The sequence below is a fragment of the Cupressus sempervirens genome, chromosome 6, assembly GCF_028749045.1.
Source record: "Cupressus sempervirens isolate cs-2001-9-10 chromosome 6, ASM2874904v1, whole genome shotgun sequence".
Lineage (NCBI taxonomy): Eukaryota > Viridiplantae > Streptophyta > Pinopsida > Cupressales > Cupressaceae > Cupressus > Cupressus sempervirens.
In genome coordinates this window covers 655,518,363-655,538,375 of record NC_143123.1, presented here as the reverse complement: position 1 = coordinate 655,538,375, position 20,013 = coordinate 655,518,363, and the positions used below count along the sequence as shown (strand labels likewise).

Sequence of the window (20,013 nt, the reverse complement as noted above, 5' to 3'; positions counted from 1 at the left end):
AAAATATTGCTCACTTTGTCTAATTGCAGTTGACTTACCAACCAACCCCTAACAACTAATAGTAAGATGAGTTGCTGCAAATGTTTGCAAATGGTGGAGTCTACAATATTTTTACATCAAGGCAAAGATTCAAGAGACCAAGTAAATAGACAAAACCAACAATGTTCATCAAATAACAATCGTTAGACAGCAGAGGAGTTAAGTTTGAATACCTCTTACACTGTAAAGATGACCAGAAACACTTCCATGAGCAGCCAAGAATCCAATTATTTTGTTTACTGAGATGTCCCCTTCATAGGCAACAGGTTTATCCTTCCTTCCAGCTGGAAACAATAGCAATGTTGGAAACAGCTCCTTCTACATTGGTAAAATAATAAAAGCGAAAAGATTTAACATTTTGGGTTGGCATTATACCAAAAAGAATGTCTAATCACACAATCACAGAGAAAGTGTTGCAAAGATATCATATGTTAACAGAAGAAAGATGACTCCTATTTAGAAAATTATTGAATTTCTTTTTATAATAATTTTTTGGAATGGTAAGCTAAATTTCATTCAGATCAGCCATCATATCTTAGCAGTGGCTTCTATATGAAGGGTAAAAAAAGTGCATATACATGACACAAAATTGAAATATTTGAGATGCACAATGTTTCAGGATGACATTATTTGGAAAATAGCTCAACTAAACAATATTCTTTGGGGGACCTTCAAAAAGAACCTGGCTCTCAATCTTTGGCAGCATACCTGATTCAAAGATTCCAAGAGTGATCTGCAATCGTTTAGAGTGCAGTCAATCTGAAAAATAGAAGGAAAGACCTTGGCTGATTTGTCCTTCATAACATTGCCCTTAGTTGTTTCATCCTTGAGAAAATCAGCCACCAAATTCTCTGTTGTAACAAAAATTTAAAATTATGAAAAAACATACTTCTATGGTTTATCATTTATCTTATATTTAAGTAACATTGTCCAAAACTTACCATACAGAACTCATATACTGAAGGATATCTCACGTATGATATTTGAATCTACTATTTTTCACAAAAGGGTACATCCAAGTGATAAATGGCATGACTGAGGTTCGCTCTAAGAGCACATGAATTTGAAAGTAGTGGTTCACAATTGCCTATCTAATAGGATAAGTGCAAATGGAACAGGCCTATGTTTGAACTTAGACAAATCCCATACATAAGATTATCACTTGCTGAGGCAGAAACAAGCTTCACAATGTTCACATCAGACAAGCCTTGCTCCTAGATAACACATTTCATCTGATTTCTCATTCATTGAATTTCAAGTTGATTAATATCTAAGTTGTCGATTCAGATTCGGCTACGAGTTGAGGTTCGAAGTCTGGGCTCGAAATTCATTCAATTTTTTGGGGGTTTGGTTTCGGATTCATTTTGTGTTCATCTGTACAAGGGTGCGTGCACGCGTGTGTGTGTATATATATATGCAGCAAGTTCATATGCCACTATGCTAATTTTAAAGCAACATAGCAAAATACACCACAATATCAACGTTTCAGTTCGAAAACAATAATGTCAACATTAATAATCAGCCATCACGATCAAATATCATCAAAAACCATCAAGCGAATCATCATTCTGCCGTTGTGAATTAGAATCACAAAAAGTAATGCTATTGGCCCGTTTAAGGACAATGTTAATATTGTGAGATATTGTAAGCTTCACACATTAATTGTCATATACTCAGTGATTCAAAGACAGCAGCTTTGGATCAGACTGGATAAAGCCAAGAAAGCAGGCTTTGGATCCAGATTTAACCACAATAAAGATCTCTTTAAATTTTGTTCAATCCATACTTTTCTATACATGTTAGCCTATATGCAAAACATATATTCCATAATAGATATGTGACACTTTTATACATTCTGATTCTTCTCAAGTAGCATCTAATTCAAATTAAATATGACTAGTAATTTGAGTTCAATCACATGCTTGAGTCTAATTTGGCAGTAAAAACTTTTTGAAAAAGTAAACAAAAAGGTGCTTTTTGACCAAATTCTATCTGGATTCCTATGCTGGAATCCAAAGTTGCTCAAAAGTCATTCTGAATTTTGCCAGGGTTCCTTTGGGAGAATTCCCAATGAAATTCAGTCTCTGTCACAGATGTTTGACAGAATTTGACAAGGACCAGACTTTTGAGAGAATTGAACCAGGAATTCCTAGGTCGAGGAGAGAATCTGGTAACTTAGTTTAAATTCCTTAAAATACTCTTGATGAAGGAAGAGCAACAATTTGTGGAGTCACGTAATCAACCACAAATCTAAGTGTACATGAGAAATGCATGCAATGCATCAAGGAAATTTCACTAGTACAGTTTATAGGGACTTCAGCATCAAAAGCATTGATCAAGTTTTTAATGAACCTAATGTAATCTAAATATGTAGCTTGGCATACTGATTGCAAAACTGTAAACATTTTGGTGTGTGCATAAAAAACAAATTTGATGAGAGAGTAAAGTATGTTGGTCTTGCACAGAAAAAATGAGAGATTCAACAGTGCGCTAAGCTAGTTGGCTCTCTCTGTGTAGGAGCTTGCCACATGTTCTACTCCTAGAATGAATAGTTATACATCATTCATGTTAGTTGAATTGCAATACAGCCAAACAATTCTCGTAAATTAATAGAATTTTCAAAAAATGAAGTGGATAGCAATAGGGTCTCTGACTTCCAACCTAAAATTCAGATCTCTGCTGAGACTGACCCCTCAACCTATGAGAAGATAGTACTAGCATGCATTTATTCTCTTTAAGAAACAAAAGCTAAGGAAGGTTTCTGGTTAGGTTTGTAATTAAATGCATCACAAGATCCAAGAAAATTTCCACTGCATATTTGGTGATAAAACAGATAACCTCTCAAGATGTGCTGCTTATCCTGATTGGAAATGTCTCACTCTATTTCTCAGGGAGACTGATACTATCAGGCATAGATGGCAGCAGAGTTCCAAAGAGATATTGTGGTTGATTGATTTTTCTTCTATCCTACCTCAACAAACAAAGACAGAATTATATTAATGTCAGAAGTTGACCAAATTAGTTAGTGGGACTCGAAAGTGCAACCAGCAGAAATAACTAGGAGCAAAAATATGTTGTAAAGTAGTAACTACACAGAGGTAGGAACCAATTTCAGGCCCACCAAAGGTAAAATATTTAAAAAGGATGAGTCGACTCCATAGTCTGCACAAACTGTTGACAGACTACAGGCTTCTTGTCTAGTACTGGGAATCTTGGAGATGGGAGAGATGTCATTTCAGCACAGCATACTCTTATACATCTTGGGATCATAGAGAAGAAAATTATCAGTTTGGAAAATGCCCTAAATATCACACTATGCCAAGATGTTCCTTGTGGCCTTCTAGTCATTGTAATGCAAAAGATGTTTCTCATGTTGTAAGGACTAGACAGCTTCCTTCTCCATTTAACCTTGATATATGCTTTCATGGATTGAGATTGTTCCATCCTTATTTTACTGGACTGCAACATTCTTGTTTTATTAGATATTTTAGAACAAATGGCTCTTAAACTGCCTTTGCAATTGTAATGACTCATGAGATTATGAGTTTGATTCCCGGTGACCTATTTCAATTTGTCACTGTGGCATCAATATTTCTTTCTTTCTTAATTCCATATTTCTAAGATTAGTTTTCTCCCACAAATTATCAAAATAATGTGAACTTAAAATTTATCATTTCTATAGTTAAATAAGTTGAACTAATGTCTAGGCAAAAAGCATCTTGCAGGGTAATATAATAGGTTTATCTGACAGCCGAGTTAAAATAACCAATGAAAAAGAACAAAAGAAAATTCACCTCCATTCCTTGGTGTTGAGAAAGTAGGCATATCTTGAGCACTGACATTTGGTGCTAACTCACCTTCAGCATGCATAAAATTTGCACAGCGCTTAAAGAAGCGGTGTATTTCACGAACAATCAACTGTGATCTCTTACAAAACCCACACCAATCAGTACTAAAAAGCACTAACACATCCTTCTCCCAAGCATTTCCAGGATGGTGACTGCTGGCACAAGATATTTCAACAGTTTCATTACAGCCTTCAAAACCAAGAATCAACTTGGAAAAAGTGCTAACTGTAACTCGAGGAGTGGAATCAATCTCATGAAAATCCCTATTCACAAATGGTGGACTTGGAGGCTCCCTTGGACTTGGTGGAATAGGCTCGCTGCGCTTATATTCTCTAAGAGTCCCAATTTTAAATGCCTCAATGAAATCCAACAGAGAGGAGTAAGACACAGATACTTCTTTAGGTAAAACATAATGAGTTTTATCCACAGGGTCAATTAATACAACTGATGGAACACTCAAATCTGAGCTTAAAATTTCTTTAAGTTGATCTCCACCTTCTGCAAAGAAAAATGAAATATGATCACTATAATTTTCATCCTGTGCATCATCCAGAGTTTCTGATTCTTCACCATTTTGATCAAAAAATGCATGTTCATCTTTGTACGCTGATGTGCATTCCAGGTTTTGTTCACCATTTGCAATATCTAGGCACGTATCTTTTAGATTACCAATATCTATCTTCTCTGCATATTCTTCATCTGCAGAATCTTTATTACTTCCCTTTTGATAAAGTACGTGTTCCGCTAAGTCAATTCTTTCTGGCATTCCCCTTTCACCATTATTGTCATCCAAAGCTTCAGCTTCTGAAGATTCACTCTTATATTCATCATGCCCTGCTGTAGCAGGACAGTCTTTTATTGCTGCATGGCCATTATTCACATTTGCAGAGGGCTGGCAATCAAGATTTGTATTCTGATGATTAATCCCATTTACTTGTTCCTCATCTGAAACAGTATCACCCATTTTGTCACCAAAAATATGTGTATGAGTATTATCCAACTCATCTCCTAATTCTCGGGGCAGTTCCTCGGCCTCTATATCTTCCTTTCTTCCTGAATTCTTTAAATCTTCTTCTGGTATGCCCCTTGTCTTTTCTGTCAAGGCTGACAAAGTTTCTGGTATCTGAGACAGTTGATTCAGATCAAGAACATAATCACTTGACAAAAGCTGAAATCCAGCTTTCTTTGCTAAGAGAGCCAGTCTATCTTGTTTCAACTGTGTGCCTGACTTCTGCTGAAGCAAATAATCCAGAATTTTCTGAGTAGAGTCACCAAACAGATTGGCATCTCCCTTTATATTAACAATCTGAATTTTCTCACCAGTAGCTTTTACCTGAAATACATTATTTTTATTCAAACTCAATGATTTCAACAGTTCAGGAGACTGATGAAATTGCATTTGCAAATGGTTGGAGGAAGGGAAGATTATTTTCTTTTTGTCCTGTAAACTTAAATGACTCCTTCCTGCACCTTTATTTTGCTTAGTACTCATTGCAGACTGAAATGATTGCACATAATAAAATGCCACTTGCCGGAGTGCTTGTAGAGCTTCTTTACTTCTTCTTCTTAAATCTGCTGAAGGTGAAGTCCTATCAATAAAGAGAATCAAGGAAGGGATTTCAGTCGACAGAGGAGGAATGAGCTTGTACCCCTCACCTTTCAACTGCAATAAAATGAAGCATTCATCCAAATCATGAATTGAGATAGCTATATTCCTGTAAAATTATACTGAAATATAATAAAAATATAAGAATGATACAGAACCCCAAACCCAATACATAATAGACCAAAAAAGTTTTCTTTCCAATTGGAAACATACCAATAGCAATTTCTACACATGCATGGAACTAGCAAATTCATCAGGGCAAACTTGATTTATTTTAAATTGTCCAAATAAATTACACACCAAAAGGCATACATAAAAAATATATACCTTTATCTTCCCCTATTATTGATTATTATTTGAGATGAGATGCATATCTAAACAAGCATCGTATATTGTGTAAAGTATTGCAGGATTTCACGGCCCTTTAATTTAGAATTTTAATTTGTTGTGCCATGTCAATTTTTAAGTTGTCTAACTCTAACCTCATGATTAATTAATTACACTAATGACATTTTGTTTCCTTGTGTATATTCTGAAAGGAAACCAAAGCCAACATTACATTCAAGAACCTCTAAGCATTTGTCAGCTGGGAGAGAAATGTTGAATGCTCGCCACTGTTACCAAATCCAACCAGATCTAATTCAAATCTGGCTGGATTTGACTAATTCAGTCTGGATTTTTCATAGTTTTGGACTTCCAAATTTGCTTCTCCTATTGAACAATTCAACGTTTTTTAAACTGTGATGTTTACTGCATCAGGCTTTTTATACCCTTTAGCCTCTTTCCCCACAGGCAAATCTGTTTCGAGCATGTAATGTCTTGTAAGGACAGACCCCCATGCGGCTGGGTAGCTTATTTTGGCTAGCAGCCACTGCTCAACTTTTTAAGCAGCAAGATATGGAGCTGGTGGCCCCATAAATGTTTTATTTTGCTGCTTATTTTAAGCACTCTTCTGAAATTATATTGATCATCAAAATAATTGTATTAATAAATGAAATTATCTACAATAAATTTTGGGAGGTAAATAAAAAGAAGGAAAAAAATATTGTGGAGCCACAAATCATTTTTCCTAATATGCAGTTATTGTCAATTTCCAGCTCCCCTCTCTTCAAAAGCTTATTTTCAATTCTGATTTCCTAGGCAGTAGATGCTCCTAAAATAGACAAAGATTCCACTTTAGGAGTTTCCAGTAATTAAAGACTGCATGGAAACACTCCAGCTGCTTAAATTTAAACAGAAATTGCACTTGAGCAGCTTGTAATATCCCCAATTTTGGCAAGTCTACGCAATTGATGGACTTAGCTCATCATAGAGACCCTCATGAGCTGACAGGGTGTTTTGGGGGTCTCAGTTATGAACTTACTATTTTTAGTAGGTCAATTATTGGCAGTTGCTATTTTTGGCAATGCAGTGGGTGGCTTCAGTAGTTGGTTGTCACTTGCAATTAATAAAGTAATAATTGCATGAGCTCTTATTTATTTATTAATCATTGAATTGCATTATTATAATAATATTTAATAATGATATTAAGAGATATTTCCAAAAAGTGTGTTGAAAAGTTTCTAATGTTGAATTCTTTTGGGAAATTTCCACAATTTCTGAGGTGGAGTTATTTAAGAAACTTTGGCCAACGGAAGATTATAAATGAGAGCTCACTGCATTGGGAAAAGCACGCTTGAATATATTTTTTCTTTCTGTGCCTTTCTGGCTTTTTCTTGAGTTTTGAATGTAAGCCCTTCCTAATGTATAAGGGTTAAGTTTGAGAAGTTCTTGGCAATTGTGCTGAAGTATACAATTGGCCAACATTCTCCTACTGTATCTTTTGTAACTAAGGAGAATAATCTTGAATACATATTTCTTCTTTGATTATCTAATGAGGGTTTCATTAAGTTCTGAGAATTGCACTAAAGATTGGTTATGCAAATTGCTGTTGTTGTATAGCAATATGGTAATTCCTCCTACTATTGTTGTTGTGGCTAAGGAGTGATTCTTTCTGTTGATTATCTGCATAGATTGGTTTCATCAAATTTACCTGAGGGCGTTGATTGTGGTCTCAGTGGCTGCCATCTCCAATTCATCATCAGAATATTCCAGAACTGGTAATGCAATTTGTATATTGGAGGCCACGTGTGTTGTGAGGGAAGGCCATCATTGCATGAGAGTTGCAATTTGTGTTGGGCCCATAAGTTACTGCCATCAGGGAAACAAGCACATTAAAGGTTTTGCGGTTTGATATTCTGGAGCAGCATTTGGGTTTGGCAACAGTTTGGATGCCCAAACAACTAGTTGGACGAATCACAGGATTGGCATTTGGGAGTAGTAATAACAAATTGCACGTATGGCATTTTGAGTTAACCCTGTGATCAGCTTGTGCAATCTGTGTTGGAGCTAGACGTCATTGTCATTCTACCTGCCGTTAGCATTTGGAGCCATGTCCATCATTCCAGAACTATGTGATTGAGTCCTTCGGGGTTTTGCGTTGAAAGAGATAAAGGTGAATGCTGGGTAAAGAAGCTGCCTTTAAACTACTCTTGATTCTTGCCTCAACCGGCAACACAAAGGATTATGCTACTGAAAAATCAGGTTCCATTGTTAATTAAAAAATTGGAATTTGGTTCGTGATAATTTGTCTGTATTTTCTTTCAGCAATAATAATATATACTATTTTCCCTTGCAACCATTATATCTTCAAAAAATTCAAAGAAGCATATATTAAAAATTACACCAAACATTGTTCACTGGCATACATTGGTTTTTTTTACAGTGGTAATAGAGTTTGTTGGGAAAGTGTTTAATGTAATGTCAAACCATTCAATGTGAAAGAAGTTGATGCTTGACTACTTAGGATTTTTACAGTGGTATCAGAGTGATTTCCTGCCAGCCTACAGAAATTGGGCACCAAATCAGTTGTTAGTGGTCAGTATGTGATCTATTATTTTCTATCATGGCTGACGATAGGAGATTTGTGTCAGGTATGCACTATGCCCGAAGAGGACATAATTTTCCTCCCAAAGAAGGAGAGCCTGAGATTCAATTGGTAGTCAGGGTGGTTCTAGTGGCACTAGATTAGGACCTACAAATGTTGAGGTTGATACAGATGCCCTGCAGGCATTTAGGAATATTGTTGCCAGACAATAGCAAATGACAGGTGTACTACAACAGTTGTTTGATACTCTATAGTTGATAGCACTTCCTCAAGGACGGAGTAGGGAGAGAGCTCGAGATGTTTCTGTTGGTTCTCATAGATCTTGAGTCGAGGATAGAACCCGACATGGTGTTAGGTACAGAGATGTAGATCAGGTTCGAGTTGAGGATCGTGGTGGATTAGTTGACAGAGCTAACATGCATACTGGTACTCATGATAGGCTACAGAGGCTCGCGTTTCTGAGACCTAAGGTGGATGCAGTCAGTATTGAGTCTGAGGCTACTCCTTTTGTTGATGACATGCTGGCACACTTTACGGAGAGGGGTGCTTTACCACAAGCTATTAAAGATCATTTGAATTTTGATAAGTTCCTAACTCAAAAACGAGAGCATTCCACAGCGAGGTCGGCACCTGAGAGACAACCTCGACAGACTGAGTTACAACAAGTTGCCAGTAAGATGACGTTGGAGCACTTTGATGGTATTGGGAGAGTTACAGCTCAAGCTTGGATTCATAAGCTTGACACTTATTTGTCTTTTCATCCTATGTTAGAGGTGGAAGCTATTAGATTTGGAGTGTTGCATCTAGATGGAGTTACTCATGATTGGTGGTAACATGGGCTAATTTCTTTGCAACATGATCAGATCACTTCCTATCAAGAGTTCGTGGATCACCCAATCGAGAGATTTGATAGGAAGGATCCGAAGGTGTACTTCCGTGAGGTGGCTCAGCTAAAGCAGTCTAGTGGATTTGAGAGTTACATCAGTAAGTTTCAGAGGCTTTCAGACATGGTTTATGATATTTCAGAGCACAGACATGGTTTATTCATGTAGGGATTGACTGAGCCACTCCATGGATGGGTGAAGTCATTAGACCCATCTTCTCTCCAGGTAGTGATGAGGAAGGCACAAGACTTAGAGTCTTCTTCTCGAGCAAGGATGCTTTGAAATCTTCTCTTCCGCCTAATGATGAGGAGTCCCCACTAGTTATTGAGGACAAGGGCAAGTCAGTAGAGAGATCTGAAGTCACTTCGAGAGAGGATTTAAGGAGGTGTCAACTTTGTTTTTGGTGTAAGTGGCCTTTCTCTAAAGGTCATACTTGCACGTTGAGACCGAAGGGAGCAATGAATCGTGGTATGTGGGTTTACACTGATGAGATTGAGGATGAGTCATCACAGCAGCATGAGGATGTCGATAAAGATGATTATAATGATGATAGAATTAGGTTGGTATTTGACTCAAATGTTCAGGATTTGCACTGAGTACAGAGTTGGTCTGAGCCTAAACTAGATTGTCTGCAGGATGATTGGGTAGGCTTAATGAAGGAGAGTGTGTTGAGATCTCCTAAGGATCTGTCTGTTAGTGATGTTTCGACCTTTACATCACCAATACATTTACTTGGTGCAGAGTTGTAGGTCATGTTATTGGTTCTGTTGATGGTTTTGGCATTTTGTTGGTTCAGTGAGGACAGGGACATCACTTGTTTCTTATGGGATCCCAATGGAGGTATGATGTCGGATTACTTGAGGACAAGCAATCTTGAGGAGAGAGGATTGTAATGTCTTCGATTTTGGCAGGCCTACGCAGTTGATGGATTTAGCTCATCATAGCAACTCCCGTGAGCTGACAGGGTGTTTTGGGGGTCTCAGTTATGAACTTACTATTTTTAGTAAGTCAATTATTGGCAGTTACTATTTTTGGCAATGCAGTGGGTGGTTTCAACAGTTGGTCGTCACCTGCAATTAATAAAGTAATAATTGCATGAGCTCTTATTTATTTATTAATGATTGAGTTGCATTATTATAATAATGTTTATATTATTATAATAATGACATTAAGAGATATTTTTAAAAAGTGTGTTGGAAAGTTTCTCGTGTTGAGTTCTTTTGGAAAACTTCCACAATTTCTAAGGTGGAGTTATTTAGGAAACTTTGGCCAATGGAAGATTATAAATAAGAGCTCATTGCATTGGGAAAAGCATGCTTGAATATATATTTGTTTTTTGTGCCTTTGTGGCTTTTTCTTGAGTTCTAAATTGTATGCCCTTGCTAATGTATAAGGGTTAAGTCTGAAAAGTTCTTGGCAATTGTGCGTAAGTATACAATTGGCCCTACTGTATCTTCTATAGCTAAGGAGAATAATCTTGAATAAATATTTCTTCCTTGATTATCCGGTGAGGGTTTCATTAAGTTCTGAGAATTACTATGAAGATTGGTTCTACAAATTGCTGCTATTGTATAGCAATTTGGTAATTCCTCCTACTATTGTTGTTGTGGCTAAGGAGTGAATTCTTTTTTTTGATTATTTGCATAGATTGGTTTCATCGAATTTACCTGAGGGCATTGATTGTGATCTCACTGGCTCCTATCTCCAATTCATCATCAGAATATTCCAAAACTGGTAACGCAATTTGTATGTTGGAAGCCACATGTGGTGTGAGGGAAGGCCATCATTGCTTGATAGTTGCGGTTTGCATTGGGCCCGTAAGTTACTGCCATCAGGGAAACGAGCACATTAAAGGGTCTACGGTTTGATATTCTAGAGCAGTGTTTGGGTTTGACAGCAGTTTGGACACCCAAACAACTCGCTGGATGAATCATGGGATTGGTATTTGGGAGGAGTAATAACAAATCATAGGTATGGCTTTCTGAGTTAACCCTGCGATTAGCTTGTGCAATCTGTGTTGGAGCTGGACGTCATTGTCATTCTACTTGTCGTTACCATTTGGAGCCATGTCCATCATTCCAGAACTGTGTCATTGAGTCCTTGGTGGTTTTGCGTTGAAAGAGATAAAGGTGAATGCTGGGTAAAGAAGCTGCCTTTAAACTATTCTGGATTCTTGCCTCAACCGGCAACACAAAGGATTATGCTACTGAAAAATCAGGTTTCATTGTTAATTAAAATATTGGAATTTGGTTCATGATAATTTGTCAAATTCTGTATTTTCTTTCAGCAATAATAATATATAGTATTTTTCCCTTGCAACCATTATATCTTCAAAAAGTTCAAATAAGTATATATTAAAAATTACACCAGACATTGTTCACTGGCATACATAGTTTTGTCGGAGCATACATTGGTTTTTTTTATAGTGGTAACAGAGTTTGTTGGGAAAGTGTTCAATGTAATGTCAAACCGTTCAATGTGAAAGAAGTTGATGCTTGACTACTTAGGGTTTTTACACAGCAGCGAAAGACTTGGGATAAGTCACCCTTATTTTTCAATTCTAACCAATATGGAATCAGCGTACAACCCAGTTTTGTAAAATGTGATAAGCATTAAAGGCTTTGATGGCATTTGTCTAGAATTTTTAATAATCATGAGAGATTTGACCCGTGTCAATTTTTAAGTCATCTCAAGGTTCTTATTTGAGGAATCATTGACATAGAAGCATAAATCAAGAAACCGACAAAACATTACAAATCTGAAGAATTCCCAATTTTCCATGTTAAAAATGCAATATTTTCCCTATGATTTTGCTTATTGTCAATTTCAACCCGTTTCCTCTGATTTTTGCCCCTCAAATATATTTAGTTTTACAAATTCTTTATTTTTATTTTAAACAATTTGTATATATGTATATATTTATAGATCAGATTTCCCTGACTCGTCATGAGTAAAGCGAGTAGCTGGCCAGGACATACTTCGCTGAGTCGGGAAGACTCTAACTTGTGACTCACCAAGTTATACCCTCAAACTCGTGCGATTACCAAGTAAATGATGTTGTCGGTAAAGTTATAAAATAGCCGACGGGTAGATTAGCATGTTGTAGGTAATTATTATGTAGCCGATGAGTAGAATTAATTATTTCCAAATGGGCGCGACGGTTGAGTCACCCCTTTGGAATGGTATATGTATACCGTCTGAAATGGACTTTGGGATCATTGTTGTAATCATCATTAGAAGCACTATGTAATCTCTTGGCATATATGCAAATAATAAAAGGAATACTTTTGTGTTACATATTCTTGTCTATTGTCTGTATGCATTAAACTATTTACCCCATATGATAAACATTTGGCGCCGTTGCCCAATGGACCTGGAACGAAGGCAGAGGAATGAAGACTAATGCTGAATCAGCTTAACAAGGATAGGAATAAGATAAAGGGAAAAGATGAAATACGCACCACACAAGAAATTTTAAATTTGGCACAACAGGCCGAGCACAGACAGAGGGTTCAACAGATTGCCGACGAACACCGAAGCAATGAGGAATTGTTGGAAGAGACTCGACAGCGGTTGGATTTGGTGGAAGAAACAAGGGAGAAATTTCTTAAACTGTATATGCCAAGGGAAGAGAATCTAGATGGAAGGGAATTAACTCGCACCGCTTGGAGTGCCAAGGGAGCACGAGCGTAGAGTGAACTCTTCATCTGTGATACACTTTCGGAACAAACAACTTCGCTTAACGAAGACCCTTTTTCACCAAGTAACGCAACTATTGGAACTAAGACGACAGTCTAAAACAGCGCAGAAGACCAAAACAGCGCGAGTGTGCAGAACAGCGCGGGTGTACAACAAATACCTCCAACTCGAATAGTAATGGCCGAACCAAAGGAAAAATTGCCAAAGTTTGATGGTGATGGAATGGCCGATCCAATCAGACACTGTAAGACATGCGAAACAATTTGGACGGCGAATGGTGTAACCGACACAAAGGAATGGATCCGACAATTTCCAGCAACCCTAAGGGGTGTAACAATTGATTGGTTTGATGACACCAATCCCCAAAAATTAACTACATGGGCGGGAGTTTAAAAGGAGTTTATCACCGAGTTTCAATTGTTGTGAGATGACAATGAGATAGTAGCAGAAATCTACACCACAAAGCAAGGGAAAAATAAAACAGTCCGTGTATATGCCAGAAAACTAAAAGAATTAATAAATAAAATGGAACGTAAGTTGGCAGATGGGCTAAGAAAGAGATGGTTCATTGAAGGACTATGCCCGGAGTAAAGGAAGAAAATGAAGATTGTGCCGCCATCATCATACACCAAAGCGTACAATCGGGCGATGGACTTAGAAAGTGAACAGAAAACAAAAAAGAAAAAAAGTAGCTCATTTGACTCAGATGGCTCGTCTTCTAAAGGAGATAGCAGTGGTGACAAAAAGGACAGTAAAAAGGTCCGAGCTCTCCAAAAGGATATGATCAAAATGATGAAGAAATTTAAGAATATGCAGAAAGAGAGGAAGGGAAACGAGCTATGGTGCACAGAATGCACGACAGAAGGTCACATGAAGGGGTCCTGTTCGAAAAACCAATTCTGTGCTATCTGTCAGATTATGGGACATTCCACAAAAGAATGCCCCTTCAATATGAAAACAAGAGGGCATCAACAAGTGCTCCTGACACAAGAGGCTTCCACGTCGGGAGGGAGCGGAAACACCAGCAATGACAGTGCCATTTCAAGTGGGTATAGAAATAATAAAAGAGGGCAAAACAACAATACCAACGATAATAATGGGGGCTGCGGCCGAATTCAGTACGATGCAAATGGTCGCCCAATGGTTCAATGCCGAGCATGCAATTTGTGGGACCACTTTGCACGAAACTGTACATCAACACATGCACCAAAGTTGTTATGCAGATGGTGCAGTCCTAGAGATCATGAAGATGCCAAGTGCCCAAAATCAAGAGTGAATTTGATCAACATCGGCACGAACAAAGAAATCTTGGCAATCACCCGTAAACAAGCAAAACTATACCCTAACCCAACGGAAGAAAAGAAGAGATTGGAGGAAGCGCGGGCAGAAATTGAGAAAGCAATGCAGGCAGAGAAATCACAATTGAAGGACACTACTAGTACCTCAACGAGGAACTACGCAGAACAAAACATCATACAGAAGATATTACAAACTGAAATATCAATCAAGTTAAATGATCTGATCCTCACAATGCCTCAACTACAGACAGCACTCACAAACATAGCCCCTACTGCTAAATTACCAGGAGAACATGTAAAGGAAAGGAAAGTAGAGCAAGTGCAGCGGACCCAATTCTACTAGCCCTCACATCCGGACGGCATCCAGCGGTCGCAAAGATGGGTATATTACGAACGGTCCTTTCAGACACAATTGTGGACGGAGGTTCAGGAGTAAACGTCCTACCAGAAGATACCTGAAAAAAGTTGGGACAGTTGACGTTGTGGCCACCTACATTCCAATTACTAATGGCAGACCAACATGGCATTAAACCTCTCGGCGTCCTAATTGCACAACCAGTGACTATTGGAACAAGTCATTCTTGCTCGATTTCATCGTCATCCCATTGAAGAGGAGAGGATATGACGCCATTCTGAGCCGAGGATGGATCGTACAAGCAAAGGTTAAGCATGACAGGAAAAAGAATACACTATCAATGGAAAGCAAAAGACAAAAATTCATTATTGATTTACACGCACAAATGGTGTGCGAAGAAGCCGTATCATCTGATTCCGACGAAGAGGATAAAGGAAAGCAACAATTGGAACCCAATGAGAAAAGAGTCCTATGGTTGGAAGGTGGATTGACGGACAATGATTTAGATTCAGTGAACGGCCTTTTCCACTAGCCGTGGGAGGATTACGAGCTCTTTCCGAGCTGTAATATGTTAAGGGTCGACAAAAATGAGAAAGAAGGGGGAAATGAATATTCGAAGGAATACAAAGAAGCGGAAGAAGGAAAGGCGGTTACGACAAAAGCTGAAGGAAAGAACATACAGTACGAACCCAGTAAAAAGAAAGATTCTACCGTACGGTGCACAATAAATAGACCGCACAGAAAGAAAATGTTACATCGAACCACGGATATAGTAGAAAAGTGTTGGCAGCAAAGAAAACACATCATACGGTCTGCACAGGAAACAAAGAGGAAGGGTTTAATAAAAGCTTCAGTAGTACGGAGTGAAGGTTCTAAAATCAAGAATACAGTTATTGACGGCAAGGACTGGCAGTCAACGGAATTCATGGTACCGAGTTTCAAGAACAAACTGGGTGATATGAAAAACCTAACGGAGAGATTGTGTAACTTAAATAAACTTGATGAGCAACAACTACAGGCATAATGGGCCACGGAGGTGATACAAAATAGGCGCAAAGCATGCCATGATAAACACCTAAAGCTAAACAAGTTTCAACCAAGACAGCTGGTGTTGAAGTATAGCGAACGGAATGAAATCAAACCAAGGAAGTTTAAAGTCAAATGGGTTGGGCCATACCAAATCCGGGAAGTAAGTGATAATGGAGCAATAAAGCTATGGACATTGGATGGGCAGGAAATTCCAAAAATGGTGAACAGTACCAAGTTAAAAATATATCATGCGCGAACTATTCCATCATCCACGAATATCGAGAAGCAGTAAAATTCAACAAAATGTTAAAAAAAAAAAAGAGTTTAAAAAAAAAAGAAAAAGAAAAGCAAAGAAAAAATGGAGAAGTTCTAGTCACTGTACGGCTCCCCAAAAAGTTGTAAGCCATCATATGGTCCTTGTACTACCCTCACCGTACGGCAAGGAAAAGGGAATGCACAACAATTTTTTGTGAACGGTACGATGTACGCAGCAGGGGGAGAAGGACAAAATAAAGACTGTACGGTGTATGATGGAGAGATATTTAGGCATCTTACGTAAGATCGTACGATGGTAAGGGAAAAAGAAAAAAATTAAAGGCCACATGTGCAAGACAGGCATGATAAGGTAACGGTACGGTACATGGTGGAAAGGGAAGGAGTGAAGAGCGACGAAGGAGGAAAAAGGTACGGTGGAAGAGAATCGCTGGGCAAAACACAGACCATACGGTATAGCAAAGAGCAAGTGTATAGAACACTGATGACCGTACGACAATTGCAGTGGAAACTTAACCGTACAGAAACCAACAACGAAACACAGAGGGAAGGCTAGGTTGATTGTTGTATGGTGTACTGCTTCAAAAGCAAAGAATTCAGACCCTGCAGCAAAGACAAAAAGAGAAAAGGAGAAAAATGTAGCTGTACAACAGAAAGAAATAAAGAGCCAAAAAAAGAAACGACAACAAATAAAAAATGTTCAAAATGAATAACGCATGATGCCGAAGGGAAGGGAAAGACAAACAAGTAATAAAACATAAGCAATTGCCAGAAAGAGTGTGGAATCGGAAGAAAATCACAAAAAATGTGTGTTCCATGGAGTTTTGTGTGGGTTTGAAAATGCTGCCCCTCAACCCCACTGGGGGCATTGCCCTCTAGACCCCTAGTGGCTTCAATTATTAGTCGTGGGAAGTATGACTAGTTGATGAGACCTGGAGCTGCTACAGGCATGGAGTGTTTGTGTACCAGAGGTGGAAAGAACAATAGAGCAAGCCTTTCGAGAGGGGTGTTACACTTTGAGGCACTTGGAGACGTGAAGCTGTCTTGGTGGATGCATAGAGAACTCGGGAGGAGCTAATCATCCAGTTGAAGGCAATACAGCGACACCTAGCTTAGTGTACTCAAGAGTTGGAAGCAGAGAAAGTGGCACGGGTGGATATTTTGTAATTGTCGTCTGGAGACGACTTTTCTTTTTGGGGGGGATGATGTTGTCGGTAAAGTTATAAAATAGCCAACGGGTAGATTAGCATGTTGTAGGTAATTATTATGTAGCTGACGAGTAGAATTAATTATTTCTGAATAGGCGCGACAGTTGGGACACCCCTTCGGAATGGTATATGTACACAGTCCAAAATGGACTTTGGGATCATTGTTGTAATCATCATTAGAAGCACTATGTAACCTCTTGGCATATATGCGAATAATAAAAGGAATACTTTTGTGTTACATATTCTTGTCTATTATCTGTATGCATTAAACTATTTACCCCATATGGTAAACAAATGAGTCAACAGCTGACTCGTTGGGCTTATACCCTCTGACCTAATTGCATGGCAGCTTGAGTTGCCAGTGTGAAAACAACAAAAATAATAACTTTTTCCTTATCTCTTCCTTCTAAACCTAAAAGTGTCTTATTTCCTTGTTATGAGAAGACGAGAGAAAAAGTGAGAGATATGAGGGAAGAAAAAGGCCATAGGGTTGCAACCAGCAGGGAGGAAGAGCTAAAAAGCTTTCACAAATCACATTGGGGCAGCACTATGCTTGCATTGAGAGCATCAAGGAGTCCATAGATCTTGTTGGTTTTCTTTTGTATGTTAATGGATTTTTCATTTTGTTGTTAAATTTTTAACTTCTCAAATCTTTGAATGTTTTCTATGCAAATATAAATTGAAAAGTTCAATGAGAGAAGTAGAATAATAGCAAATCCTATAAAGAAATTACAAAAAATTGTAAACATGCATTTACAATATTTTTGAACCAATGTAAGATTTGCTAGTTTTTCTAAATTCTTCTTTTCAAATTTCAAATTTCAAATAAAACACAATGCACAAATGTAGAGATTATTGTTTTTCCTATTACTTTATTAAATACAGTGCAGAAATGGTAATTTGTTTGTGGAATTATCTTATTGTAGCAGCCTTCACGTTTCGGAAACAGTAATTTTTCCTAATGGCTCCTCCTAACTCTCTTGATCATCAACCTAAGCATAAGAAATATGCTAAAAAGGATGAGGCTTGGAAATACACTAAAGAATTTTTTGGTAGAACAAGAAATCAAACAAGATGTACGGTTTGTAAAGAGATTAAACATGGAGGTATAAATAGTTTTGAATACCATATCATCAGTGTACATTGCCATGATACTAAGTCATGTCTAAAAGAAAATGTTGAGCAGTTCGCTTTTGTTATGTCCAATTAGAAACATTTGAACAAGGAAAGGAAAATAAGAAGAGACAAATGGATGAGTTAGTTGCTATTGGTACTCATGTATCCGCATCTGCATCTGTAGGATGTGTTGGAGAGGGTTCTTCCATGACTCCCTTTCGTCCTAGTGCTTCTGCTAGTTCTAGTACTTTTACTTCTGCTCCTAGTGGCTTTGTTACCTTTGGTTCTAGAGTTTGAAGATCCAAGTTGGTCAATTATTTTGTGTCATGCACTACTGGTGCACAACCCTTGCTTCAATTTGCAAGTTTTAGTATTTTTGCAACATTCCATTTATTGCAACTAGGCAATTCTTTATTATTTGACTGTTTAAAAACTAAATTTTAAAATGTATAGTTTGAACTTTGCTTCCTTTATAATTAATCACAATGAATTGTTATAATTTTCTCACAAATACTTATTTAATCTATTTGTGACAGGTCTCTTTACTAGCAAAGGCATGATAGATATCATAACCATTTGTGGGGCGGGGTTTAAAGCCCCTATTGATTCTCAGTTAAATGGCCCAAATGGTTGATGATATAAAAGTTGAGGTAGAGGACCAGCGAATGTCTTGTAGCAAAAAGGATTGCATCATCATGATAGATGGTTGGACTGATAGGAAGAATAGGACACTCCTAAATTTTCTTGTTTCCTTCCCTAAACACATTGAATAATTTAAATTTTGATTTATTGATTGATCAATGATCAATGATAATTACTTTTCCTTATTTTAAGGATCCAATATGTTTTTGAAGTCCATTAATGCTTCCTCACATATGAAAAATACCACATACTTATGTGAGGCTATTAAGGAAGGCAAACGTGAGATGGGGGAGGAAATTGGAGTGTGAGAGGTAAGGGATAATGCAGCAAGTTATGTTGTTGTAGATAAACTTACTATTTATTTAAAATTACTGCAAGTAAACTTTTGATGGAGAGGCATCTAAAAATATTTGGTCTCTATGTGCAGCCCATTGCCTTGACCTCATGTCGGAGGATATTGGTAAGATTGGGTGGGTAAAAGATGCATTGATAGGGCCAAAAATATCTGCAAATTTATCTACCAAAAATATCTGCAAATTTATCTACAATCATCCATTGGGCCTTAGCATTGAGGTAATACATGGGGAGAAAGGAGTTGGCTCAACCTAGGATCACAAGATTTGTCTCAAATTTTCTCACACTATAATCTTTGATGAGATCAAACACAGCTTTGAGGCACATGTTTGTTGGTGAGGAGTGGACTTCCTCATTCTATGCTATGAATACTATAAGGATGGATGTGGCAGATTGCATTTTTGATGGGGCAGGTTTTTGGACCCCTTATGCAAAGATCATGCAGGCAAATTTAGTACAGTTTAAAATTTAGTATTTACTTTTATAATTTTATATGCATATTTTTGTTTTGTTTGCAACTTTGCTTATTTTGATGCACCCTTGTGAATTAACTATTTTTATTAAACAATACTTGTAGGTCACTAAGCTCCTAGTAGTTATCCTACAAGTTGTTGATGGGAAGAAGCCCTCTATAGGCTATATATATGAGGGCACGGATAGGGGTAAGGAGGCCATTAGATGTCTATATAGAGGAAATGAGGATAAGTATGGCCCCATTTGGGAGATAATTGATAGG

General features: G+C 37.7%; 1 protein-coding gene across 5 annotated transcripts in view; it reads right to left on the bottom strand.

Moving 5' to 3' along the window:
- LOC149553901 (uncharacterized) overlaps nt 1–20,013 on the bottom strand; it is a 142,317-nt gene that overhangs the window by 37,928 nt on the left and 84,376 nt on the right. The window contains exons 4-6 of one of the 5 annotated variants that reach the window (XR_016353201.1): nt 3,834–5,550; nt 748–890; nt 213–323 (exon numbers count right to left, since the gene is read on the bottom strand). Coding sequence is in view for 3 of the 5 variants with exons in the window: in XM_089789247.1 (XP_089645373.1) it covers nt 213–357; nt 748–890; nt 3,834–5,550 (2,005 nt within the window). In the remaining 2 variants the exon portion in view is untranslated. Of the gene's footprint in view, nt 1–212; nt 358–747; nt 891–3,833; nt 5,551–20,013 lie in introns of all 5 variants that reach the window. The other 4 variants (XR_016353202.1, XM_089789247.1, XM_089789249.1 and 1 more) reach the window with 4 other exon arrangements.